The sequence below is a fragment of the Nipponia nippon genome, unplaced genomic scaffold (genome assembly GCF_047370975.1).
Source record: "Nipponia nippon isolate SJK-2023a ecotype South Korea unplaced genomic scaffold, ASM4737097v1 scaffold_16, whole genome shotgun sequence".
In the NCBI taxonomy this organism is placed as follows: domain Eukaryota; kingdom Metazoa; phylum Chordata; class Aves; order Pelecaniformes; family Threskiornithidae; genus Nipponia; species Nipponia nippon.
Window position 1 is genome coordinate 11,051,512 of NW_028262332.1, and position 25,858 is coordinate 11,077,369.

At 44.6% G+C, this 25,858-nt stretch overlaps 3 protein-coding genes across 12 annotated transcripts in view; 1 reads left to right on the plus strand and 2 right to left on the minus strand.

The window, feature by feature from the left end:
• Positions 1–368: 368 nt before the first annotated feature.
• On the minus strand, positions 369–4,952 carry ZBTB6 (zinc finger and BTB domain containing 6). Its single transcript, XM_087753484.1, has one exon. The coding sequence runs from the start codon at positions 4,828–4,830 to the stop codon at positions 3,547–3,549; it is 1,284 nt and encodes a 427-aa protein (XP_087609610.1). The 5' UTR covers positions 4,831–4,952; the 3' UTR covers positions 369–3,546.
• Positions 4,953–5,170: 218 nt separating this feature from the next.
• ZBTB26 (zinc finger and BTB domain containing 26) lies at positions 5,171–13,578 on the minus strand. Of its 6 annotated transcripts, none has more exons than XM_087753481.1 (4): positions 13,490–13,578; positions 13,156–13,236; positions 10,993–11,096; positions 5,171–10,786 (listed from the first exon to the last, which is right to left on the minus strand). In XM_087753481.1, the coding sequence occupies exon 4, from the start codon at positions 10,774–10,776 to the stop codon at positions 9,460–9,462; it is 1,317 nt and encodes a 438-aa protein (XP_087609607.1). In that variant the 5' UTR covers positions 10,777–10,786; positions 10,993–11,096; positions 13,156–13,236; positions 13,490–13,578; the 3' UTR covers positions 5,171–9,459. The 6 variants fall into 6 exon arrangements, 5 of the variants coding, with proteins under 5 accessions (XP_087609607.1, XP_087609609.1, XP_087609608.1 ...); XM_087753483.1 differs by lacking the exon at positions 10,993–11,096 and having other exon boundaries at positions 5,171–9,189; positions 10,213–10,786; positions 13,490–13,572; XM_087753482.1 differs by lacking the exon at positions 10,993–11,096 and having other exon boundaries at positions 5,171–9,189; positions 9,529–10,786; positions 13,490–13,572.
• A 13-nt stretch (positions 13,579–13,591) lies between these two features.
• Positions 13,592–25,858, plus strand: part of RABGAP1 (RAB GTPase activating protein 1) — a 75,470-nt gene continuing 63,203 nt past the window's right edge. The window contains exons 1-2 of one of the 5 annotated variants that reach the window (XM_087753485.1): positions 13,592–13,674; positions 20,557–20,758. In XM_087753485.1, the coding sequence (XP_087609611.1) occupies positions 20,609–20,758 (150 nt within the window). In that variant the 5' untranslated portion in view covers positions 13,592–13,674; positions 20,557–20,608. Of the gene's footprint in view, positions 13,765–14,293; positions 14,315–20,556; positions 20,759–25,858 lie in introns of those variants that run through there. The other 4 variants (XM_087753486.1, XM_087753487.1, XM_087753488.1 and 1 more) reach the window with 4 other exon arrangements.

Sequence of the window (25,858 nt, forward strand, 5' to 3'; positions counted from 1 at the left end):
CGGCCCGCCTAGGCTCGGTGGCGCCTCAGCCGCTCCTCGACGCGCAGCGCCCTGTCTTCACCGCTAGCGTCGATTATGTCTTCCCCTTTTTAAATTTTAATTAATAACTTTACTATTACAAGCGCTCAGAAGGATGAGGGGATTGGAGGCCGTCTGTGGCGCACGTCGCTTGTGCCGGTGCCGCCGGCCGCGGCCTCCCGAGGCGTGAGGCGAAGCCGCCAGGCAGAGGCCGGGGGCCCGGCGAGGCCGCCTCAGGGCCAGCCCGGTACACAGGCGGCGGCGGGAGCAACCCGTTGCTCCTTTTTCACAGGCCATCCCAGAGAAAAGCCCGGGGGCAGCACCTCACCCCTCTGGTCGCTCACAAAAGATCAAACCAGGTGCTTTAATCAAGGTCGAGGCATCGTAGAGTTGTGTTTTCTGAGGAGAAAGCATTCATCTGGGACGCAGGTGCTGCTGATAGACCCTTCTGAAGGACAGAAAAAATGACTGCCACTTGAACACTGTGTTTCGTTTACAACATCTTGTTTACTCACCACAGCAAGGCAAAATAGTAAATACTAAGGTATGCACTGAATTATTTAACTGTGATTAGAAGAAAGCGTATGTATTTCTGAAACAATGTCTTGTTTGCATTTCATTTATTGTGTTATGACAGGACAAGTGGTTACATGTATGGAGAGGGGAGAAGAAACACTGATGTGAACATGTGCACAAAATCAGTTTTTGTTCACAAAGCTTACCAAGACACTCTAGCCACTGAACAGAACATGCTGTTGGCCCACCGCACAACACAACTCCCTCTCGCGTTTACATGCAATACAACGGCAAACCAAAATAACTTGCAATCCTGCTCCTGCAGAAGATGCACTTCAAAAGATCAGCTTCTGTTTCCCCTTTGACACACGGGGAAACACCCATGCATATACCTATAAAAACCAGTCGAAAAAAACCCCAGGGAATGATATTTTGAAGTATTATCAATGATAATCATATGCCTGCCAACTGAACAAATTTAAGCACAGCTGAACCAAATCTGTCCCATAAACGCACAATACATTTATTTACTGAACTACGGTAATAGCAGCCCAATGTAAAAAGGATGGGGGGAGGGAAGTAAGCTTCTTCCTTGTTTTATGACCTCTTCCAAGGATGAAGGAGTTTATTTTAAGTAACTAAGTCTGTAGACACAAATGAAAACCTGTACGTATACTCAAGTTAACATCCGTAAATACAGTAAGGGCAAGTGCAGGTATTAGCATGCTTTTAGAAATCAGACTTAATTTTTATGCAAATAAGAATCCAAAATTAATGGTATTGTGTGAAAAACAAGCGAACAATACTAATCACAAGGCCGAAAAGGCTGTTAACAGTGACAGAGTAATGAATGCAAACAGAAGACAATGCTATAAAAGGCAATGTTTTGCAAAATGTCAGGCAGCTGCACCATAAGTGACTCCCAAACCTTTTAACTATAGTAATTGTCACGGCAATTACTATAGTTAAAAATCACCAAAATAAAGCAAATTATCAACTTTTAATATGAAATAATAGCAGAGAGTGTGAAAGGTTGGGCCTTATGCTTAAAGTACTGGATAAAATGGGATTTTAATTCACAGTTACACTAGCTGCTTACTCTGGGGTGTCATTTCTGGCATTACGCATAGGGACACCCAGGTACGCAGACTCGCCACGCACACCTCCAATGATCCAATACAATGGAGCCCTTCACAAGTCAACTGTCTATGTCAAGTCAGACATTTCTGTGAATTTGGGGAGGAATACGGCACTATGGTGCGCCCAGCTTCACAACACGCTCCTGGCCTATTTGGGCTACAGGGTTTTTGAGGAAGACGGGCTGCCTACCACAACAAGGCCTAGTACGAACTGGGACCTGCAGGTGTTGCTGCAATCCAACTCATATGTACTTCAAGTGTTAATAATATCAGATAAAGAGCTTAAAAAAACCCTCATGAAACAAGTTTTTAAAAACTCTTCAACTGAAATTTCCAAGAGATGAAGACAGTAATAACGCTGGCACAGCTGAGCATGGCTATTACAGATAATAACAGGAAACTGCATGGCAGACATTGTACACACCTAACCCCTCACGTAGCTGATAAATAAAACCCCAAACAATGGCTAGTGCACTCACAGACACAGGGAAGGAAAGTACGCAAAACCTGTTAACAGATATTAAAAACTATTTTCTTGGATTTTAAAAACAGCCAGGTTACGGAGCACACGGGCCAGACTTCCGGGCACAGAGCAAGAACTTCGTAACAGCACTTTCAAAACTTGAAGGAAAGCGTGCCCTCGAGATACAGACGAGATTAAGAACTACTGCTTTTTGCTAACTGGAGAGAATCTAATGTAAGTACCGTTATCTCATATTAACAACTGAATTGACTCTTTATTCAGATCACATTAAGCGGAAGAAACATATACCAGTCAAAGACAGGTACAGGATAAAGATCCTGCGTTACAGGGCTTTTGATGCTTGTGATGAAACGGGAATGACCTTTGACAAAGTACAAACACACCTACCCAAACACACCTAGTTACTGTTTTACTGTATCACAGAATTAGAGTATGAGAAGAACTCTATGTCTAAGCCGTTCCTAATAAGATATAAAGGGTTGTTTTTCAAAATTAATGTAGAAACTGCCATTACGTAACAGCACACAGCTTAATTTTTCACATTACTGTATGTACCCAAGATCTGTAAAAAATGTGACAACGCACAGAACTTGACTTAATCGGAATTAGTCACATACAGGTGCGAAACACTGGTATGACAGAAAAATGATCGGAAGAAAGGAGTTTAGAAATAAATTCAGAACTTATAAAACTGAACGCAAGTCCTTCTCATGAGACTGTCCACTTAAAAATGAACTGCAAGGCAATACTGTTTGTTTCTTTCTCTTTTACCAACTCTCTATTTGCAACAGGCGATTTGAAAGCTTCCTTGATTATTTGTTGTTTGTTGTGTGTTCTTTCTTAAGTATCACAGACTTGAGTATGAAAACATACCTTCTTTCTGTTGAAAGATCTAGGAAAATTTGGGCAAGTAAGGAGATGGTTTCGCCATAAACAGTACGTGAACTGGGTGGGAATGACTGATTCGCTGAATAAATACAAACTTCCCCTTTCCTCAGCCGTTATAGGTCAGGAACATCACGGCTCAGGCTTCAGCTTATTGCAAGATCAGTAATAGTTTGAAAACCGGCAGTGCCTGCCCTTGAAACAGGGGAGTGCAAAACATAATTGGGGGGGAAATCAGAATGCGTCCGGGATAACAGAAGAGAAGCACGAAATCATTTCCCGTATTTTGCAGTTTACTTTCAATCAGTAAACACCTTTTTCACACCTACAGCAATAGGAACCTTAGTACAGCAGGCGAGTTTGCTGCTTGCAAGGCCTGTCTGTGATCACCAGTCACATATATGTGCTTCTCTCCATTACATGGGGGTCTGTATCTAGAATTTCATCTGGAATTTCACTAGGCTGGAGCTTTTTGTGGAGCCCGGCTCCACATCCACCCCTCCGTTAATCATAGTCTATTTTAACTTTCGTAACAGTGTTCAGGTTTGGCTTTTCGCTGCTACTCCTTCCATGAACAGAAGTTAAATGCTTTTTAAGAGCAGACTTGTGTTTAAAGTCCATGTCGCAACAATGGCACTTGTAGGGCCTGTCACCGCTGTGAATGTTCAGGTGATCCTGAAGCGTGCTCTTGGCGGTGAAGGTCTTCAGGCACACCATGCACTGGAAGGGGCGGATGCCCATGTGCCCGCGGATGTGTCTGTTGAGATTCTTTTTTTGCGTAAATGTTTTGCCGCACTGCAAACACAAGAAGAGTTTGTGCATTTTTAGATGTCTGAGATAGTTCTCAAGATGCAGAAATCCCCTCGGACACTTGGGACATTGGTGCCGCCATGAATTGCCAGAATCCTCCAGGCTCTGGAACCCATTCATCAGGCTAGAAGTTCCTTCTGGGTTGTCACTGACAAAAGCCTGAAAGTGATTGCCTGACATTTCGGTATTTCTGCTTTCGACTGTGGAATTTATCAAGGAATGCTGGGTTTCCGGAAAATACAAGTTTGTTTTAGAGGATGTGCAAGGCTGAGGAAAATGATCGCTTTCTACATTCGCTACGCTCATAGAATCCATTCTGAAGATACAGATTTCATCGTCCTTATATCCGATTTCGACTGTTGATATTTCTGGGGTTTTTGTGTCCTTTCTTTCCGAGACCAAGCCCTGCACCGCGGGCTGCGAGATGTCCCCCTTCTCCTGTTTCACGGGGTATTCCGCGGTCACCGGGCTGTCTTCAGAGATCTCGATTATTTCGCAGTCTTTATCCAAAACGTCCTCCCCGTTTCCCAGTTCAGCGTCCGAGGAATGACACCTCTCTGCGGCCCGATTCCTGTTCTCCATGGACGTGTCGATTTCCAAGTATTTCGACAAAGCTTCCGTACACTTCTCCACGATGTGAACCATCTGGAGGTAACTCGCGGCGGTGAGGTATTTCAGCAGCTCCTTCTTTTTGACTTCCAGAGCCCCGGTGTAGCAGGAGAGCAGCAGCTTCCTGCCCACCTCGGCGCTCTGCAGGATGGTGATCCGCACCTGCCGGGACTGGTTGAGCAGGAACTGGTCCCTCATGAAGGTGGAGCAGGCGGCGAAGATCACCTTGTGCCCCTGGAACTCGGTGTCGTTGATGTAAATGGAGACGTCGCAGAAGAGGTTCTGCTGCCGCAGGAGGTTCATCTTCTGCAGCACCGCGTCCCCCTGCTGCTCGAACTGGAAGTGCAGCACCTCCGAGTCGGCAGCCATGGCGCCGGTCCCGCGGGGCAGGCACCGGCACCGGGCGCGGCCGGAGAGAGTCACGCCGAGCCCAGGCCACCCCCGCCGGCAGGGCCCCGCCGCGGCCCCCCTGCCCCCCCCCCCCCCCCCCGCGGCGCCTGAGGGGCCCCGCCGAGCCGCGCTCCCGCCCTCCCTCGGCCCCGCTCACCGGCCGCGGCCCGGCCGCTCCCCGCAGCCGGTGCCTGCTCCGCCGCCGGTGCCGCAGCGCCCCGGAAGCGCTTCCCCCGCCCGCCCCGCCCCTTCCGGCTCCGGCGCCGCCGCCCCGCCCCCGGGGCGCCGTTACCGCGGCGGGAAATGAGAGGCGGCGGGAGACAGAGTTAGCAGCACGTTTATTAGAAGACTTGGCACTGCTACAGCGGCTGCCGCCGGGGGACACCGCACCGCTCCGACAACGGGGCGCGCCTCGCCGACGCCCGGTAGAGGTAGCAAGGTATCGGCCCCGGGGCGCCGCCCCCGTAAGGCATCTGGAGAGCAGCTGCCCGGGGCCCCCCCCGCCCCGCCGGCGAGAACACGCCGAGGGAACGGGCACCGCCGGCCCCCCGCGCCGCCGCCGGCGGCTGCTTCTCCCCGGCCGCCGTCCCGGGCCCCGAGCCGGGAGGAAGCCGCTCCGACAGCCGCTGACCCGCCTGCTTTGGTAATAACGCTTAGGCTAAGACTTTTGCCCAGTCACTGAAGAGGTAGCTAATGCTCAGTCCGTCCATTATACAATCTCAAAGCAAAAACGTCCATTCTGCCTCCTCAACCCTTACCCAGTCAGGAGGGATGACTATGTCCCCCCCCTTGTTTTTAAAAAAAAAAAAAAAAAAATAATCAAGATTTAACATGACTTCAGAATTCTCTCAACAGTTTCAACATGTATCACATTTTGATGCTCCTTCCTCGCCTTTCCTCCTCCCAATGACTCCAGAACCAAAATCAACCCCACACAATTAATTTTTAAGTTATTTCGACAAAGGTTCAGCAGCAGCTATCTAAGTTTTGCCAAAAAGCTACGGGAGAAAAAGACTGACACTTCAGTTTTATCAGTTACTAACTTGCAAAACATGTCTTCTAAAGGAAAAATAAATTAAGGAAAGACTCATCCCTGATCTATACAGGAGGCTGTGCAGCTGCACCATATGCTGCAAGAACGCGTGCTACACGAGCTACCACCACTCGGAAAAGTGGTGAGCCTAAACCTCTGGTAAACCTAAGAGTTCTAAGATTTTCTTCTCCTATATTAAAAAAAAAAATAAATAAAATGCCAACATAAAAAAAGTCCTAATATATTCAAGGAGTTATTAAAATATTTTTGTAATAGACTTCAGTTATTTTTAGGATACGCAGGAAGTTGTACAGCACATGAAGTTGTGAGACTATCCACTTACCAGCAAATAGTATTCTACACATTAACACACAGATTATGATAACTGCCATAGTCCTCGTCTGAATACGCAGCATCAGTAGCAACAACCAATGGATCTAGTCTTTCACTAATTGGAACATTGCAATGAAGACAACATTTTACATACACGGACAATTAAGTTCATCTTATTCTATAATCGAGCTGCCTCTGTATATTCCATTTATAATAATTCTCACTCCATTTTAATCTGTAATTCAGAGAAGAAGCATTAGCCAGATTTTTCTTTTCTAATGCCTCTTCTATACTCTTCACTTGTCTGTTCCATATAGGGGCAAATCTTAGATGAACTCTACCACCAGTGCACTCTGCACCGTGCCGTCAGCATATTGCCCTTAGATCCCCAGCGTTTCTGTCTCCTGCATAAATCTTTTGGTCTGCACCCTTTTGCCAGGCCAAAAGCACAGACATTAGTAAGAAGTCACTTTTCATCCATCAGATGCGTCCATTTTCATTGACGAAGCAGGCTTCTGCAGGTCGTCTTTTTCCTATTTATTTCTGCCACAGTCTCACCGAATGACCCCAAGCAGCCTTTTAACTGAACGGCCAGCAGTCTCGGCCTTCTCAGACGTTGACACCACCACAGCACAGGGTGGACTGAAGACCTATATATCTTGACCAAATCACGTTTTTATTTCTTAGGAAACCCCTTGTCTCTTCATATGAGCTTCAGGTCACCCACGGCTACTTCAACAAGCTGTATTCTCCTTGCAGTAACATTACAGCTTCATGATTCCACAGAAAAAACCTTCCCAGATAGACAAAGCTTTCAATACTGTCCATTTTGCTGCCACTTTTTTCTAGCATTCGTACAGTTTTATTCCTTTCTTTGGCAGAAGACCATTTTCTTTACCGTGTCCATATTCATATCTGGTTAGATTGTTCACTAGTCCCTTACGGCATGTTGACCTGCCTCTGCAAGCTCTTATTCTCCATGTCTATCTTCGTTTTGACGTTAGCGCTATAATTTATTTCCATATAGTGAATAATATGTCATGAAAATGTTTCAACGACACAGAAGATTCTGCCTGAAGACAGAATCCAAGTGTCAGATGCAACCGTCACGGTCAGTTTTAGCTCAAAACGATTATGAAAGCAGGTTGCTTTAAGAGGAAAAACAGTTTTTCTTCCCATGCAAACCTATTTTCTGCCCCAGGAACCTGAACAGTAATTTTAAAAAGTTCCAAATAGTTAGATTTGAGGCCTAAATATATTTGCTACAACTTGAAAGATGCAATGCCCTGACTCCGTTTCCATTGCTTACTTCATAGCTGTCCATGTAACAGTTCATGTAACAGTCAAGTACAGTAGTTTAAAAACTCAATTGCAAAAACTGATTCACAGAATCACCTTGCTTTTCTACTTGAAAGTATGTGGATTTCTGAAAACATTCTGCAAGATTAACGCTTTTTATCGTCCATCAGTGTAACATCTGCATAAGGAAATCCTGGCTTCTAGACACACATATCTGAAGATCAAGACCAACTTTTGATAATTACATACAAAACGTTTTTTGCTCTAACACACCTTTGGTCATACCTGTTTAGCATTTTTAACCACACAATAGCAGCCTTTCGCCCCCACCCCCTCATTCAAACACAAAAACAGTACTACTTTTAGGTAGGAAGCATAATCTCAGCCTCGTGGCAAACCTTGTGGAAAAGAGCTGCATTGGAAGAAATACTTACTCCAAACACAAAGAGCAGTTCTCTACCAAGGATCAGCCACTCAATTATTAGTCTATGCTACACTTCAACATAATAAGAGTGCTGTTCTACTGGGAATGGTGTTCCTCAGATAAATTAGTTTCTTTCAGCCTGATTGGGATGCGGATAATTCCACGGCACTTTTGAGAAGCAGTACGGTATAATCCCAAAATCCCAATTAACATGCCATTCCCGCTACATTTGATGTTTAAGGCGGTATACGAGAGGTATTGCTGAGTACAGTCAATAGCTGATACATTAGCCTATGGAAATTGTGCTACCTATACCTCATCCTAGGCTCTGTAAAACACTAATGGTCAAGAACTGTGCAGGTCACTTTAAAAAAAAAAAAAAAGGTATTCTTTGAATGTCCAAGAAATCAGAAAACTTTATGTTGTTAATGTTCTTATGGCAGGTATTTTTGTTTCTTTTTTGAAGTTAACTGGCATGTGGCCCATATTAGATATCAAGGAGAGAGACACGAGAACTAAGGGACAGGATGGGGGAAGAAAAAAAAAAAGGAAAAGCATGGAGTTATTCATTGCAGCTTTTGAAACAGAGTCTTTTCACAGTGTCAAAAAGCAGTATTTCTCCACTCCAGCTTTGCTCTAAAACCAACAATGGTTGTGGCTTATGTGATGCAAAATTTATGGGAGATGGATAATAACTTTTAGTTTTGAAGTGTTTAGCTTGTCTCTACATACACTGGTAGGTGCCCTTTAAAAATCCTAGGTATGACAGCGTAAGAAATAGGTCATACTTGCACTCCAGGCACCAGCCTCTCACATTCCAGAGCTGCAATTCATTCTCATTTTGAAGAGTTCTAGGCAATGATCAGCTAGCCCTGCCAAATCATTTAGGGTTTTATCTTTTCAGAATGCATGCCGAGGTTAAAAACCCTGAGAGCTTTTAAGATAGCGTTGACTGGCAGCAGAATTTAGAAAGGGCAAAAAAGTGACACAAAAGTACTTCATTTCAACTGCAGGGGTCTAGGGGTAAGATCAGAGAAAGACAATTTTAAGAGGTACATTTAAATTTAACTATATGGAGTGCTTTCAGTTATCCAGTGCTTTAAAAAAAAAAATCGGGTTATCTCACAGACTTGTCCTCTTTGCTCTTTCCTCCATCTGCCCAGACGCAGAGAGGCCTCTAACTGTACAGCAGGTGGTTTACTTGCAGCCCACAGCAACAGTCTTTCAAAAGGTGTTAGTCTTGAGTCTCCTAATCAGAGAGAAATGAAACAATTAACCCCATAATCCACAGTAGAGACACAGACAGAAACCTGAAGGAAGATTGCTATTCACAGAAAATATCAAGTAAGACTAAGAACGATGGCTGAAGACCTGCCAGGTTTTGCAATCCAACCTGCCATCCATCCATCCATCCATCCATCCGTAGCCTTTCAGGGCATACCACTAGTTGAGGTAAGAGCCCAAACCAACTGTTTGCTCCTCTCAGTCACGACCCCTACAAAGGGCTGTTGTCAATTGCTTAATTGACGCAGGTACTATCATTTCTTAAACTGAGCACAGCCTGAGGCAGCTTCCCTGCATCCAGTACCTGGCTTGCATCAGCTTGCTGACAGACCTTACTGTCTGTAGCAGCGCTACATGTGAATGAATCGAAGTCCACTGTTATGTCTTGAACGTTTCTTTCATTGGCATTGTCAAAGCTATTTTTACCGTGTAGCTGTTTAAGATGTTTCCTCAGAACGGGTTTATGCGCAAAAACCATGTCACAGTAGTTGCACTTATGGGGCTTGTCCCCACTGTGCAGGTTGAGATGGTCCTGTAAGGAACATTTCTGAGAGAACGTTTTCCCACATATCTTACATTGGAATGGTTTGATGCCTGCGTGCACTCTCATGTGCCGGTGGAGATTGCCTTTCTGAGTGAATGTCTTGCCACAGAGTAGACACATAAATAGTTTATGCATCTTTAAGTGATTAGCATAGTTTTCCAGATGCCGAAATACTCTCGTGCACTTTGGACACTGATGGTGCCACTGGAGGCCTTTGTCTATACCTCGGTTGTTAGGCCCAAACATATCTTTAGAGGCCAGAATGATGTTATCGCTGCCAGCATAGGAAAGGGCATAGTTGTGGAGGTGGTTTTGCTCTATTTCACTTGCTCGGTTTTCAACAGTGGAGTTGATAAGAAAGTGTTGAGGCTCTGAGGAATGCAGTGCAGTTTGTTCAGAAGAAATAAACTGGTTCTGATCCTTCTTATTCCTAACTTCTGTTACCTCCCCAATGGACTCCACCTTGATGATCTGAATGTCACTATCCTCCATGTCCATGCTGTCTTCTGAAGGCTGAATACAAGGTGAATCTTGCTGCAGAGAGTCGTCGTCTCCTTGATGGTCCTTCAGCTCAGAGGAGTCACTTTGCTGTTCGCACTCCTTGCTCTCCAACGGCTGCTTCGGTTTTATAAACTTCCAGAGGGCCTGCGTACATCGTTCAACAATGTGGCTCATCTGCAGAAAGCTTGCGGCAGTCAAGTAGTTTACCAGTTCCATTTCAGGAAACTCCAGAACGCCACTGTAACAGGACAGAAGCAGCTGCCTCCCCACTTCCGAACTCTGCAGTATAGAGATTTTTACATCTCTGGAGTCATTTAGTAAGAACTGATCTCTTAAAAAGGGAGAGCCAGCAGCAAATACAATTTTATGCCCATGAACTTCAACGTCATCTATGTGGACCACGACATCACAAAATTTGTTCTCTTCCCTCAGTTTGTTCATTTTCTGTAACATCGAATCCCCATAACTGTCAAACTTGAAGTGAAGAATATCTGATCTTTCTGACATTTTGGCACACCTAAAGAAAAGCAGCAAGAAAAAAAAAGTGAGAACTTTTTTGTTTCCTAGAATGCAAGTTAGAAGGGTCTAAAGTAATAATATAAAGCGTGTGTTTAATCAGATGTTATGTTTTATCCTAGATAAATACTCAAGTCCATTACAAGTTAGAAGTAAAAAAACAAAACCAAAAAACAAGTTTGTACCTCACATTACAATATCTTTTACCTTTCTTTAATTTAGTGCAGTTTGAATATAAAGTAGAAGTGATCTGACAGAAATTCTCCTGAAGCAGCATCCAAAAGAGTTAAGATGTTTTCCACACTACTTGTCTGGAATTTAAAGGGAAACCACAGAAGTATTTTTAGCAGCCTTAGCTCTTGTTAAGCTTTGCTTCCACATTAAAACTCCTCAGAGATTTTGTCTTTACTAAATAACAATGATGTTCCTTTAGCTTTTGGTTCTCAATTTTCTTTAACGCCTAAATAGCTTTCATAACAAATGAATTCAAGGCAAGACAAAACCTGGCGCCTACCAGACACAAACATCCCTCTTTAACCTTCTGCATCTATCATACACTGCTCGTAAGAGTTACAGTCTAAGAACAATGGCTGCAGTTTCTCTAGGACACTCCACAACTTGCAGGAATATTATCGTATATATTGATATGGGACACGTTGTCTCTCTGGAAGTAACCGTAGTTTCCACAGTCTTTCAGCAGGAAGGACTACGCAAGCTTTGTGATATCTGCAGCACGGGGTTTAACGCATCGGTTTAGACTGTCTTTTAAGTTGTTTTGCGGGGGTTGGTTTGCTGTGTTGTTTTGTTTTGTTTTTTTTTAAAAAGATCACAGAAAAAAGTCTTCCGTATGGCGCCTCGTTATATAAATCACGCCTTCTGGGCTCCCTGTTTTGAATACCTGGGGAAGTCTTGTTTCTTGTCTTCTTCTTTGGAAGATCACTCCTCTAGGAAGTTTGTTCTTGTTTGATAGGATGTGGAATGAAGAACAGTGGCTCTTCCATAAAACAAGTATCAATCTTTTGTCTTTCAACAGTTCTTTTAAGAATTTATGACTACACTGATTCTCAATGAAACACTGTTCGTGCAGTCCTGCCAGCAAACTGGGATTGCAGGAAGTGAAGAAATCACAGGAGACTAAATGATGCAAGATTTGGTGAGATAAAAGAACAAAACAAAGCAAAACTTGCACCTCACAACTATTACAAACGCCACGTAAAGCTTGAAAGGAAGCTTTGAAGTTTATAGATAAAAGCAGATACTGCTCTCTTGGGGCACGAAATACCAGCTCAGCGTACACAACAGGAATGGAGTCACGCCTGCTGTAAATGAATGAATGCACAAGACAAGGGTTCAGAGAAGAACGTTTTTAGAAGCATCTGTTGATAACTAGGGTTGTCTCAATTTGCTGATCAGACATCATCCGGAGACGTGACCTCCTCACTACTCCAGCCCATCAAGTGTATCTTCCAGCGTACGGCGCGCGAAAGTTACAAAAGGATCTCAGAAGCCTTCAGAAACAAGGGACCACGGGAAGTTCGGAAGCAGGGGCAGCACTGCTCCGCAGTACAACCAGTTCTGCTGAATCTACAGAAAGTAGAGCCGCCACAGTCTCTTAGTCATCCTGCCTCCGGTGCTGCCTGACTCATCCCCATTTCTAGGGCAAAAAGTTTAATTTTATGAGGCAATGGCCTCTGGCAAACATAAACAGTAGCAACAGATTATCATGAAGTATCTTCAGTGAATTTCAGCATTATCGAACTGTTTCTTTTTGTGTTTTCTCTTGGAAGCGATGAAGGAAGTCCACTTCTGAGCCCGTTTTTCCCACCTTGGGGTACTGCAATAGAACTGCAGTTACAGCGCCCGTGCCAAGGTAACGCTCTATCGTGCTGTTGCCCAGGCACAACCGTTCCAGCCGCTCAGCGTTCCTCAGGCAGGTTACAAGAGTCGCACCGTGAGACACTGGAAACAGAAGAGGGGCAACTTGCCTGGGCACACGCTCGGTTTCCACTACCACCGCTCTCCGAGGAAAGTGGAGCCGTCAAGTGAAGCCCCAGCCCCGTCCCTCGGGCGGGTGGCAGCCCGAGCCGGGCTCCTGCTTAGCCGCGGCCCTGCGGGCCGAGCAGCACGCCCTCGGAAGCGGGTCCTTCCTCGGCCTTTACCGGCGGCGGACGGCCACCGGCGCCTCGGCGCCTTCTGCCCGGTAACGGGGAAGACGCAGCTCCGGGACAGCCCGGCCGGGAGCCCGCGCAGCTCTGCAACAGAGCACCCGAGGGCCGAGTCCTCTTCGGAAGCAGAGGGCAGCGCTACCCGCCCGCACCGGCCCGGCCCCGCCGCCCGCACCGGCCGCCGAGGGGAGGGGAGGGCGGGTACCTGTAGCGCCGGGCCGCGTCCCCCCGCTGGCACCCGCGGCCGCTCCTACCGCAGCGCACGCCGCGGCCTCCGGCTACGGACCTAGAGAGGGGAGGAGAGCCGCCGTGAGCCGCCGCCCGGGCCTGGGGCCGCGCCGCCCCAGCGCCGGGCCGGGCCCGGCCGCCAGCCGCGCCCCCCGGGCGGCCCCGCGACCCGCCGCGCCCCCGGCCGGGCCGAGCCGCCCGCCGGACCCGGCCCGCGGCAGCGCTGGCGGCGGGGGGAGCGGGAGCCGCGGCCCGCTCCGGACCCGGCTCCGGGGCCGCCGCCCGCGCCCCGCCAGCCCGCCGGGACCTACAGCCGCCGCCGCAGCCCAGGACGGCGACTCGGAACCGCATTGTTCGGCCGCCGGAAGCGCTCCCGCGCCCTCCGCCCCGCACCCGGAAGCGCCCGCCGGGGCCCCGCCTCCGCCCGGTCACGTGGTGGGCGGCAGCGGCGGCCCAGGCCCGGCACCGGGAGGCGGCGGCGGCGGCGGCGGCCGGGGTAGGTGGGGCTCAGCGCTGCCGGCGGGGGCTCGCCCGCCCCCTCCCTCCGCCCTCGGGCCGCCCCTCTCCCGCCGGCGGCCCCTGCCAGGTGCGTGCGGGCGCTGCCCCCGCCGCCGCTCCCCGCCCCTGACCGGCGAGAGGCGTGCGGCAGCCGGGGGCCCTCCCCGCCCCGTTACCGGCGCGTCCCTTCCCTGTCCCGCGGGCCGTGTCTCGGTGCCCTCCCGCCCTCTCTCCCCTCCGCCCGCCGGGGGCCGCGGCCTCGGCGCGGAGCCGCCCGGCAGCGGGCGCGGGTGGCGGCGGGAGCGGGGCCGTGAGGCCGCCCCGGCTCGCACAGGGCCGGGCGCCGTCGGGTCCCCGGGGCGGGCGGGGGGCGCCGGGCTGGGCCCGTCCGCGCTCGCCCCCCCGGTCCCGGGTGCGGGGCGGCGGGGAGCCGCCTGGCCGCTCCAGCCCCCCCCCAGCCTGGAAACCCGCCGGTGCTCCCGGGCCCCTCCGCAAGGCGCCGGGTTTCGCTGCCGCGGCGGGGCCGTCCCGTCCCGGGCTGCCTGGGCCCCGTGGGGACCGAGGCCGGTTCACCGGCCGGGCGGCCCGCCTTCCCTCCCCGTGGCCGGGCCCCGCCGCTTGTTGCCTGTTGCTTCCAGGTGAATCCTAAACTGCGGCACTTCATCGCGCCCAGACGCCTGTATTTGGTTTATGTGCCGCAACCTCGCCGTTCCTCTCGGGTTTTGTTCCATCCTGTTGGCAAGGACGCGTTTGTTTCACTTAAAACCTCCCCAGAAGATAACGTTAAAGGGCTGGTAGTGTCGGTCAGGGGTGAAAATTAAGTATAAACAAGGGGAGTGTGCTGAGTTGGTTTAAAGCACACATCAGCAAAAATTAAGTGAAAGTCGAACCGGTAGCAGTAGACTTTGTGGTTTTTGTCTGTTCAAGGCATTTTAGGGGAGAGGACGAGAAGGAGAAAAAATACTCAGGAGAGGTTTGGAGAGAGGGAAGAGATCACGTTATGTCTTAAATACAAGTGGGAGATCAGGTACTGCTTGCCTGTATTGTTATACAGATATAGCTTGATCGATACTCCCAATTTTATTCTACTTACGGGTTTTGTTAAAGCACAACTTGATGGGATTTCTGAGATTTTTGGCTACTTTATTAGAAAATGCATAACTGCATGGACTTCCCTATTGCTGATTAAATTACAGAAACACTGTATTCTCTTTAAAGGTCTCTACATAACAGCAAAAGGTCAAGGACCTGAGCAAACTTAGTCTTGTGTACACGGTAAACAAATTAACAAATGGAGCTTGGCGTAGGGGTTTCCTTTCGTTTTCGAAGTCCAAGTGCAGGCAGCTTTTAGTAGCGTGCACCGAATGCAACTCTCCTCTTTTCGGTTCTTTCACAGCGTATTTTTAAAGCGCTATGTTTGTCTGGTGAGCATAACTCTCTGTTTCTGTTTGAATCCTAATGAGAGAGGAACTCCAGAAGTATATAGAGCATCCAGTTCAGAGTTCGTTTAGCCTCTGGCTGCACTGCCTTGATCCCAGCCTCCAGCCCGTGTTGTGTCCTGCACCTCCCGGCTCCCCCGTGCAGACAGCGCGTGGATGTGCCTGATGCTGATGGAGCGTCGGCCGCGGAGCGCGGATGAGCCAGCCGTTCGTAGTTAATTCATTCCAGCGACATTCCTGTGATGGGCTAGCTAAGGCAGTGTCAGCATTTCTTTTATTAACCACAGTTTCCCAGGACCTGCCGCATGTTTCTGGGGTTGGACAATTTGCTTATTACAAGAGCCTAAAATTAGAGTTTTGTCCTCTGAGCAGATAGTTCAAATTAAGATTAAAAGCAAAGTTATGTTGGCAATAACTATGAATCTGTTAAGGATTGTTAACAAAGATCGTGTTACCTTAACTCTTGTGTTTTGTCTGATTGCTGGTTTTGCATGCAGTGGCCAATGATTCACTCAGCTTCCCCAGATTTGCGCTTCTCTGCTCTTGAGAAGGGGCGGGTGGTGAAATTTGAGGCAAATCTCCAAATAAGTATCGTTTTTTCTGGCTCTCGAGGTTAGTCGGAACATCTGTGGCTGTCAGCGTGTTTTAAAATGAACAGAAAAGTTAGTGTTGTGGTTGCTATTTTTTATTAATTACTCTCTCTAGTCATCCTAAATCTTTATGTTCATATGCAGTATTCCACTGGCTTTCTTGCTTCATTTTCAGTGCAAAATATGTCTCGTTGCTTTTGAGAACGTGTTTTGCAAGGGAAGGTGGGTAAAGATCAAACATACGATTATGCAGACTAATCATGTGATATGTGAGAAGAAAAAGGTTGCTAGTGATTGATCTTTCTCGAATGTTTTTTTCCCAAAGCTGCAATAAAATACAGGCGGTGTGTATGTGCTCAGAAGAAGTCAAACCACAGCTCCTTTCCCACGTGTCTGTCAGTGTGAGATCACTTTTGCTCTTACATTTCTTAGGCTGCTCAGGCTGAAACACCTGGCACAACCACCTGTAATGGAGGCATCGTGCTGGAGCATTTGCCAGGCTTTTTTCAGGACTCGCTGTGTATTTGTAAAACAATAAGTGTACACTATGTGAATTGTGAAGGTAAAAAAAATCACAGATGTCAAAGACTGTGAAGAGCTAAGAATCCTAAAGAACGCTGGCTTATTTGTCATAAAACAGCTTTGCAGAGTACATTGTAAAGCTTCTGAACTCTGCTACAAATTCTACTTTTCACCCACACTAAGATGTTAATGATGAAAATGAGGAAAGTAGAACTTTGTATGTTTAAATTGAACCGTACTGGATATTATTTTTAGGTTACGCATAAAGCCAGAGGAAACGGAAACAGAAAATATGTTATTTTCAGTGAATCAATTGGCATTGAGTCAGTCACCTCAGTGTCTTGGCTGTGTGCTACCTCCTTCTTTTCCATGTTTTTTAGCTTTATACTTAGTGGTTTTATATTTTAGGGGATAGAGGATATAGATTTATTTTGCATGGCAAGCTTTCTGACTTTGCCGTTCAAGGTAGCTTCTTGAATTAGAATATTCTTCAGTAATTTAGTTAGTATTGCTGCATTGTTCTTCTACATCTGGTGCATTCTTCATCAGGTATACTGTATATCTTTGTGGAATCCCTGTAGGAACTGCAGCTGAAGTACAAAAGCTGGGAAAGATATGAACGGGGAAAAAAAATCTCTTTTCCTCTCCAGTTTGCATACCTGTTCTCATGCTTATTCTCTTTTCTGCCCTGAAAACCCAAACCTTAAGTATATTTTGTGTTGTATTCTCTTCTAAATTCAGTGCTAAGGGCACTACATCCGCTGTTGACTTAAAGGTAACTGCTGTTTTAAACAGTCCAAGAAGTTCACAGCTGAAACGTTGATTTTTCTGCTCACCCTCTGGCTTTTTCTGTGGCTGTGGATGTTCTAAAGGCTGGAAAACGGGCGCCCCTTGGAAATGGAGTGAGACCAGCCATAGTTACAGGTGCCTTGCTTCACGTGTTGCACGTGTCTCAAGGTGGCATTCAAGCCTCAGTTTCTTGCAGAGATGTAAAATGGAAGGGTTTCTGGTTTTCTCTTTTTGTATACTGTTTGCGTTAAGCTCTTTTAAATTCATTCTGGCGGTACTTACAAGGAAAATTCTGATCCTAAGTTGCAGGTCAGGTGCCAAATACTTGGAAGAGGATAGGAAAGTAAAGGATAAATATTTTATAAATCTATGTAACTAATCTTCAACTTCGATAGGTTTGTTTTGCAGTTGTTTGAAATTTTAGCATGGTAAATGGTGTCTTTGCTGCACCTTTGCATGTTAGCTTGAATAGAGAGAGTAAGGTAGGTTGCTGCTGTTGTTTGGTTGCTTTAAAGATAAACAAGAATATTTTTTAAAAGATAGTTTGAGTCTTGGACTCGCATTGTATAACAACAGCAAGCACAGAGTGAAGGTGAATTGAAAGCAGTGACCCAAGAGCCAGCCGCGTTGCCTTTCTCATTTTGCAGCTTTTTCCAGTGGTCTTTTGTGTGAGGAGAGGCCAGGATACCCATTTAATTACACAGGTGAGCAAAGAAATATGTTGCTAAAAATTTGCCTCTTAGTATGTGTTTTACCTAGACACTCTGTCTCCTGTAGAGGTGTAAAGACACCTTCAGGCAAACACTACGTTATTGTGGTGTAGTTTTGTGTCAGGAACTAAACTACACTGAATTCATAAGCTCATATTTTATTTATGTTGAAACAAACCAAAGTCTCTTTCCTTGTAAGGGATGAGACATTGGCCGCTTCTGAGAAACATTAAAACTTGAGATCTGCACTTGGCTGGGGTCTTTTGTCCTGCCTCTCTCAGCTGTGAGAGCAGAAAGCTTCAGTTCTTAGGCAAGCCGCAGGTATTACTAAAGAGCACCGTCACCGCTGGCGTTTGTTATTGCGTTTTGATTCCAGAGGAGTCATGAGCCTGCCACACTTAATTGCTCTGCTGGTCTTTGATGTGTGCCCTTCTAGGCTGGCCCATATTTTAATGAGCTCATAGGCTTTCTGTTGTTGATTCTGCCATTGTGAGTTTTCTGATTCAGGTAAAATGATCCATGCGGTAATCTGCATGGAACAAAGTGATAGCAAGGAACGGAGGAAATAAAATGCGTGCAAAGCAAAGTACGGGAATATGGAAATTTTGGTTAATTTCAGGCAACATTTTAGCATTTTCAGTATTTTAAGGCTGTGCTTTTGCACCTCGACTATTTGAGCATTAATCCGATGAATCTCTGTGGCTGGTTCCAGCGTGGTTGGGTAATTGAGCCTTGCTTGCTGATACATCACTAGTAAACAAAAGCTTCTTACAGTACTGTACTACATTGTCCCTTTTCCTGTGCTCTCTTATCTTGTGTAATTTCTGTAAGACTTTTGCTCAAGGTTGGCAAAGTTGGACTAATCGGGACCTTCGGCTGTTGCAATTCTGCATTGTGAAACTGCTGTAGGGGCTAGGCGAAGCCAGCTGTGCTCCAGGAGCAAGCGTGGTGTCCGTTTACACCACGCTACTGAAAAAAGGAGTGTGCAAAAGCACAGCATGCTTTTTCTTTAATTGAAGTTAATGTTCGTGAAAGGTGTCAGATCGAAAGACTTTGGAAATAGGTGAAATTAACACTTCAAGACAGACGCACTGTACCAAAATAAATTGCTAAATTGATCCTTGCCTAGATGATCTTTACAGCTGCTTGTGATCAAAGCCCGCTCTTCTACTCAGGCTGTCTTAGTGTGGCAGATGAGTTTGCACTGTTTGAATGAAAACAGTAAAGCCAAGGGGATATTAAGTGTTTGAAGCTTATTTTCATTCTTGTTTCAATATATTTGATTTAGTTATTTCCAGATGATCTGTGTATTAAGTAGATGGTGCAATAAGGAACTTATGTAGAAACGTTTTAATACGAATTCTTTAAACAAAAGCATCTTTAAAAATGAGATCTCTGCTCTACCTTTAAGGTACCTGTGAGTAATACCACATAGACACATACAGTGGGTAAAACTTCCCAAAGTATCTAAATTTCTCAGCCAGTAATTGTCACTGAAAGTCAGCGGATCTTAAAATGTTTTGTTTTGTTTTTTTTTTTAAAAGGATATCTAAATATCTTGCATGCTTTTGAAAACGAAACCCCACAATCATAGGTATATTGTTACTCATGAACAACCCACATCCATCCTTCCTCTTGCGCACTGCTTCAGTTGTCCAGTGAAACACGTTTCAGGACCATGAAGCGACTCGGTTGGGAAAGTAATCAGGTTAAAAATAACCCAGAGCAAAAAAAAATTGTTGTCCTCCTGGCAGATTTTCAAGTCGTATTGGTGGCTGTGGAGAGACGGGTATTGATAGAAATAAAACCAGGCTTTGCTATTTGCGGTGCATTGTTCTTGGTTCAGGGGGGAACGCGATGAGCTGCGCCTGTGGATGTGGCAGGTTTCTCCGTTGTTGGCTGTTGTGTTGGAAGCCGGGTTGGGACGGTGCTCCACCGAGCGGAGGGCAGAAATGGAGGCTGAAAAAGCACTTGGGTTTGATCATGCCTGGGAGTATGTAAAGACCCGAGCTGTTGTGATAAGGGTATATTTGCGTTTCTGGGAAATCTAATCACCCATTTTTATCACGGCAGTCTGTTTTGAGCCACGGATTCTGCGAATCTGTGCCATAGAGTTCAAGGTGTGCAGCTGAACTTCACCTTTTGTTCCTTTCTTCAAATGCCTCTCAGTGCCAGTTCCAGCTTTTTAAAATCCTCTGTTGGCTCCGATTCTCAGTACTGATCCAGCCTACGCTGTTCTTCCTGCTTCTTGGAAGTCTTTTCTTTTATTGTTCCTTACAGTACAGAAGATTCAGCATAGATTCATAAAATGCTGTATGTCCCAAGGTTTTAGAGCATCCTTACCACAAAATATCAAGAATTAGATCTAACTCTTGTTTTGGGGGAAAAGAATGTGACTGCAGCATACAGTGAGCTCTGGTAGCTACAAAATTAATTTTTGCATGAACGTAAGTGAAGGCAGACAGATTATCTGAAGAAAGTAAATGGCCTTTATAGTTCTGGCCTTAACACGAGTCCTTTGTCAGCAGGCGTGGTGTATGTTCCAAGGGCCTGTTTTGTGCTGTGTGTAGAAAACGGTGCCTGACATAATCATGAAACGCTGCAAAAAGATTTATTAACTTCCCTTTTGTGAGCTATGGAAACCAGTGCTCTAATGGTAGCGTGCTTCTTAGCAAAATCAAAGCAGGACCGTGAGTGTACGCTGACGGAAGAGCTGTAACTGTCCAGATGTGTTACTTTTTGTAACTGATTAGCAGGTTTCTGAAAAGAAACGTTTGAGCATTTTAGCATGAAGTTTTATATAAGTATTTTTATGATTTTTGTTTTTCAGGAGTTTATAACATATTTAATCTCATTCATGAATCGAACTTCCTTTTTAAGTCATGGATGACAAGGCTTCTGTTGGAAAAATCAGTGTCTCTTCAGACTCGGTATCCACTCTTAACAGTGAAGATTTTGTCTTGGTTTCCAGGCAAGGGGATGAAACACCATCTACAAATAATGGTAGTGATGATGAAAAAACAGGACTGAAGGTAAGAATCAATAACCTGAGTTTGTTCCCTATTCTTCTAAATCAAACTAACCATAGAGAGCTTAAAGAGGGACTTCTTTATTGTGGAAAACTTGACAGAAGGGAGAACTTATTCAAGAATTGATTTTGCCAGTGATTTCTGCATTACTTTTGCTGATGTCAGAGGTGATAATTAGGTTTTGAGTAAGAGCTCTCTCCATCACTACCTGTGGGTTTTTTCCCACTTTGCAGAATCCTTCATGAAGTGCTTAGGATGAAACAGACTGACTGTCACAAACTTGGAACAGTGATTTTATCACAGCTTTCAGATAGAAAGCAACATTAACATTTGATTTGACCATATCTGTTAATTCAAACATACATTAAAGTTTTCCCCAATGTGAAATGTTCTCTTTAAGAAATATAGAAATGTAGTTATAACTAACAACTTGGCATGAATCTGAGAATACAAGCCTATGTGGTGGGCTTGTGTGAATTGGAAGGGCATTGACATCTTCTCACTTTTAAAAGTGCTATTCTGAAAAGAGACCCTTGTCACTCTCTCTTTTTTTTTTCTTTTCTTTTTTTTTTGGCTAGTTAAAGAAAATCTTTCATCCCAATTTGTATTTCAGCAGTCTTTAAGCAAAGTGACACAAGTAAGGTGGTCACTCCAAATTCCGTCATTTTAATGTGTTGAAAACCAGATCTTTCCTAGAGTGAGTCAAGTTAGCGTGTTCTTTGTGGGAGATGGAAAGAGATATTCCACCATCGCAAGAGGCTGAAGTCTACAGTCACATCTGTGTCTTCAAAATAATGTCTTTAAAGATGATTAGAAAGCACGTGTTCTGCCTGTTGGACTGGATGTTCCTCTTTTCCTTAGCAGCAGTTGTAGCAAAGACTTCACTGAATGTTTCTTGATGCTTTTGCTCATCTTGCTTTTACCTACCAACTGCTTTGTTTGTTTTTCTTGCCTTCCTTTGAGTCCTGGACAAGATGCCATTATAGTGGCTGTTTTCTTTTACATAGGACTTAAAGCTAATAGTTAAGCAAAAGTAAGATCTTGAGACTCTTAATCTGGCAAAAATGTTCGCTTATATTTTATTGCTATTGCAGAAGATTGCCACTTCACATCATAGGATAGTCTAAAAAAATCTGAAATTTTCTTGAACAATCAGCCTGGTGATCTATGAAACCTGCTGAAAGACTGTAACCTCACGCCTGTCTTTCTAGATGCTGCAAATACCAGCAGCTATAAATGCTTAAGAATTCAGAATAGTTTCCATAGTGGTGCTTACCTTGAGAACGCTTATGTGGCAGTGTATGTAATTAGCTCCCAAAGTTGCAATGCATCATTTGAGACCCCAGGAGACAGACACAGTCAACCAGATTTTCCATTCCATCCTGTTATTCCCAAAGAAAGCTTGGAAACATGAAATGCCGTAGTCCGCAACGCTTTTTGCTTCACACGGGAGCTGTTTGTATTGCTGGTCTAACAGTTGCCTTGTTGTGGCTGTCCTGCGGCGTTTGTGTGGCACGCTATATCTTGTTTAGTACAATCCAAGAATTGAAGAGACTTGCATATAAAGTCATCTTCAAAAAGCTTGCAAATATTTCAGAGAAGAATACGCTTAATTAATTTCAAACCAACTCCTGCAATGTATGTCTTAAATTTTCCTCGTGTGTTTACTTCCGAAGTGGTTTATGAAGTGCTGGCTACAGGTACGCTGTTTCTCTTGATGAGGGAAGAAGACCATGAGCACTGCTGCCTCCTGAGCATCACCAATTGTAAAATAAAGTTATGCTGTTCCCTGATTTAGCACTGAATGTCACAGAGCTTTGCAGGTCTTAAAGATAAGCTTCTTTATGAATTTGGTGCCAAGATTGAGCACAATCCTGGAACAAAGTGATTCACCTTGAGCCTTTCAGTATTCTGGCATTCGAGAGTATGTGCTGCTTGGTTATTGGCTGCAATCTGAGCGATTAATGGAAACGTTATACCTCAGATAAGCAGTCAGTGCACGGTCTAAATTCTCCCATACAGGGATCTTGCTGTTAACCTCCTTCCTTCTGCTTAAGAAGGTGAAAACTTTGAACAGCGGAAACAGGAAGATTTTTTAGCTGTTCTTAGGGACAGAAATTGTCTTTTGCTATCGTTCTGCAAGAAAAGAGACATACTACCCTAGAATATGGCTTTGTTCTTGGTATCTTTTCAGCTTGCAAATAGTCATTCAGTAGCCAGTTTTACAGTGTTCTTAAACTGTTTATTGTGTGCATGGATGAAGTGAAGTTGTGAAGGTTGTCAGAGGTATGTTAAAAGTACTGTCACCGTGATATCTAAAAGTGTTTAAGTAGTATATGGAAAATTAATATTAACAGTGCAATATGAGAACCGAGGTTATGTGTTTCACAGGAACAAATGAGAGTAGTTTTTTCAGGGAGGAGCAATTGCTTTGGTACTTGTAACTAAGTTAATTTGTTTGTATATGTCAAAACCCATTTGCTTTGATGTGCCCACTAAGAAAAGCAGAAAATAAGTACAGGTTCATATTTGAGCAGGAGTCTTTTTCTGGTGTTTCTTCAGAACATGAGGATCCTACAGCGGCTAAGCGCAGTCTGAGGATGGTGCTAGAAGTTTAGGCTTGCGTGTGCTGAATGTGACAGGCTGTGAAATTTGTACATCAGACCTAAGGCTCTCATTTCAAATTTGTTGATATGCTATAGTTTTAAGTAATAGCGTTGCGGACTGAATTAATGCACACTTTTCTTTTTGTTCTTTCTCAAGTCCAGACAAAGAAATATTTCTTCTGAATACAATCTGGAACCATATTTTTCTTCAGTTGGTCATAATTCATAGATGTGTTTTTGCTTTTTGTCTATGCTGAAGTACTTGGTTCAATTTAAAAAGGGGCTGTCAGTGATTGTTTTCCAGAAATACAATTTGCTAGCTGTCTCTGCTTTCCCGTATTGTTTCTGTGTCTACTTTTGCCCGCTGCCAGTGGAACTGAACTGGCTTTACGAAAGCCTTGCTTCTGAAGCACGCTGCAGAACAGGATTTTTTGAACTACACGGTACAATGAGACCTCTCACAGCAGAAGCCAGCAGCACATGCATCAGGAGAAGGGAATAAACTGCAGTTCTAATAAATCCCCCGTGTTGCTGTAAAGGAAGTTCGCTACATCCTATTCAAAGGTTAAGTAAAATTAGTTTTCAGTTTTGTGAGAAATGGAGAAAACAATGATTAGGGTAAATGGTTTCTTTCCTCTCTCTCAAGCAAACTTACACAAAGCATTTATTGGGTACACCTTGTTTATTCTTCCCTTCTGCCCTTAGTTCTGTTCCCCTCTGTCATGCTGCCTCTTACTGGTTTTTTGGGTTGCAGCAAAATTTCAAGCATGTTTACATCTTCATGTGCACCGTTCCCACGATGTGGTGAATTTATACGGTTGCATAAGAGACTTTGGTTGACGTGAAGTTAGTCTTAGTTTGTATTTTAGGCCTCATTTCTCAGGCAGCTGGCTTGTTGCGCTTGACTGTTAGGGCTATGAGAACAGCAGAGCTTCTCCGGTCCAAAAGTACCTTTACTGTGTCTTTTAGAATTCTTTTCTGAGGGCAGCCTGGGCTGAGAAGGGAGGCTTTCTTGGAGGGACTCTCTTAAATTACTTTTTAAAGATTTTGATGATGAGGTTTTAGAATATTTATGTGACAGATTTTTTTTCTTTTTATGTGCTTATTTCGTGTTGCACCGTAAAGAACTTGGGCTCGTGTTTTACCTGTCACTACTATTTTTAGGAACTTTTATTTTCAAGATCGTGTTTTATAGGGCAGTGTCTAGATATAAGTTATTGATTATTTTACCAAATACAGTAGATTACCGTTCAGACTTTTTTGGCTTGTAATTTTGATGGAATAGAACATTTTTCATGTGCATTTTATGTTAATACCGTTACAACATTTAATTCTCACTGGATACAAATTCCTTACCTTCCTTTCCGAAACCCAAACTGAAGTCTGTTTAATCACTGTGAGCAAAAGCATATGAGGTGCAGGTTTTTGCTGGGATGAATTTTAACTTCAAGTTTCATAGAAAACAGGTCCTGTAAACTAGAAGTTACTTTATGTTTTTTAATATATAGGCTTTAAGGGGGCTGGCAGGACATTGTAATTGATTCATTATATTTTGTTGCAAAACATATAACCTGTGTACAGTAAAGTAACATGGTGCATCTTCCATCATCATCTTTCTGATGAATGTCTGCAAAGACCTGAATAAACAACTTGATACTTAAAAGGATTACGCCCTTGATGGCCACATGCTTGTGCAAGATTTTTCATTGCTTCCATGATGAATCATGCAAATGGATACTAAAATTATTGGGAGGAAATGCAAATCTGTGGATTCCTGTAGCTAGTTACAGGTTGCTGGCACTTCTGTGGATGTACAAGCTGAGTAAGGCAGTTACTCTGTCCTGCTCCTGGGAGGTGATCCCAGATAGCACATGAATGTATTTTAATCCATACTAAAAATTACTTTCTGTTCGAGCACGAGTTTCAAAATCTCACAGATTTTTCTGTTGTTCTTTAGATTCTGTAGTAAAACAGTCACTAGGTTATTACTTTTTTTTATGTCCCTCCTGCCTCTAGGATCTTGTGTGCTTGTTGGTTTTTTCATTATCTGTGAATTTCATTTTTTGCCTATTTTCTTCTGAAGAACAGAGGTCTGGGACTTTTCTTCTCTTAAAGTAATTGTATTCTGCTCTGTTCTAGAGAAATTCCAGGTCAGTTTCTGTTCTTCGTTAATATTCTTGTGTGTTAAATAGTTATTTTCCACTAGAAAACTAGTAAGCAGTTTACACCTTTAATGCAATGTAGATAGAGGCTGCAGATACAGATAATTATTTGGAGATTGTGGGTCTGAGTGTGAAAGAGAAGACAGTAAGTAAACTTCATGTTTCTTCTTTTTCCCTCTGAACTGAGAAGTCTGTCTTTGGGGATGTGATGGAAATGACCATATGTCAGAATTCTGACTTGGTTTAGAAACCTCTAATCTCGCTGTAATTGTTCCTGAGACACGCCTGGTGGAAATGCACGTACAGATATTTAAGTGACCTGTTGTTTTGCTCAT

Bases quoted from the DNA above. Each gene is read 5' to 3' on its own strand.
- ZBTB26 (XM_087753478.1), bottom strand. From the start codon at position 13,529: ATGCGGTTCCGAGTCGCCGTCCTGGGCTGCGGCGGCGGCTGTAGGTCC. The intron at 10,787-13,155 runs GTACCCGCCCTC...GCTTTTCTTTAG, and splicing joins GACGCGGCCCGGCGCTACAG to GTGTGCCAAAATGTCAGAAA.
- ZBTB6 (XM_087753484.1), bottom strand. From the start codon at position 4,830: ATGGCTGCCGACTCGGAGGTGCTGCACTTCCAGTTCGAGCAGCAGGGG.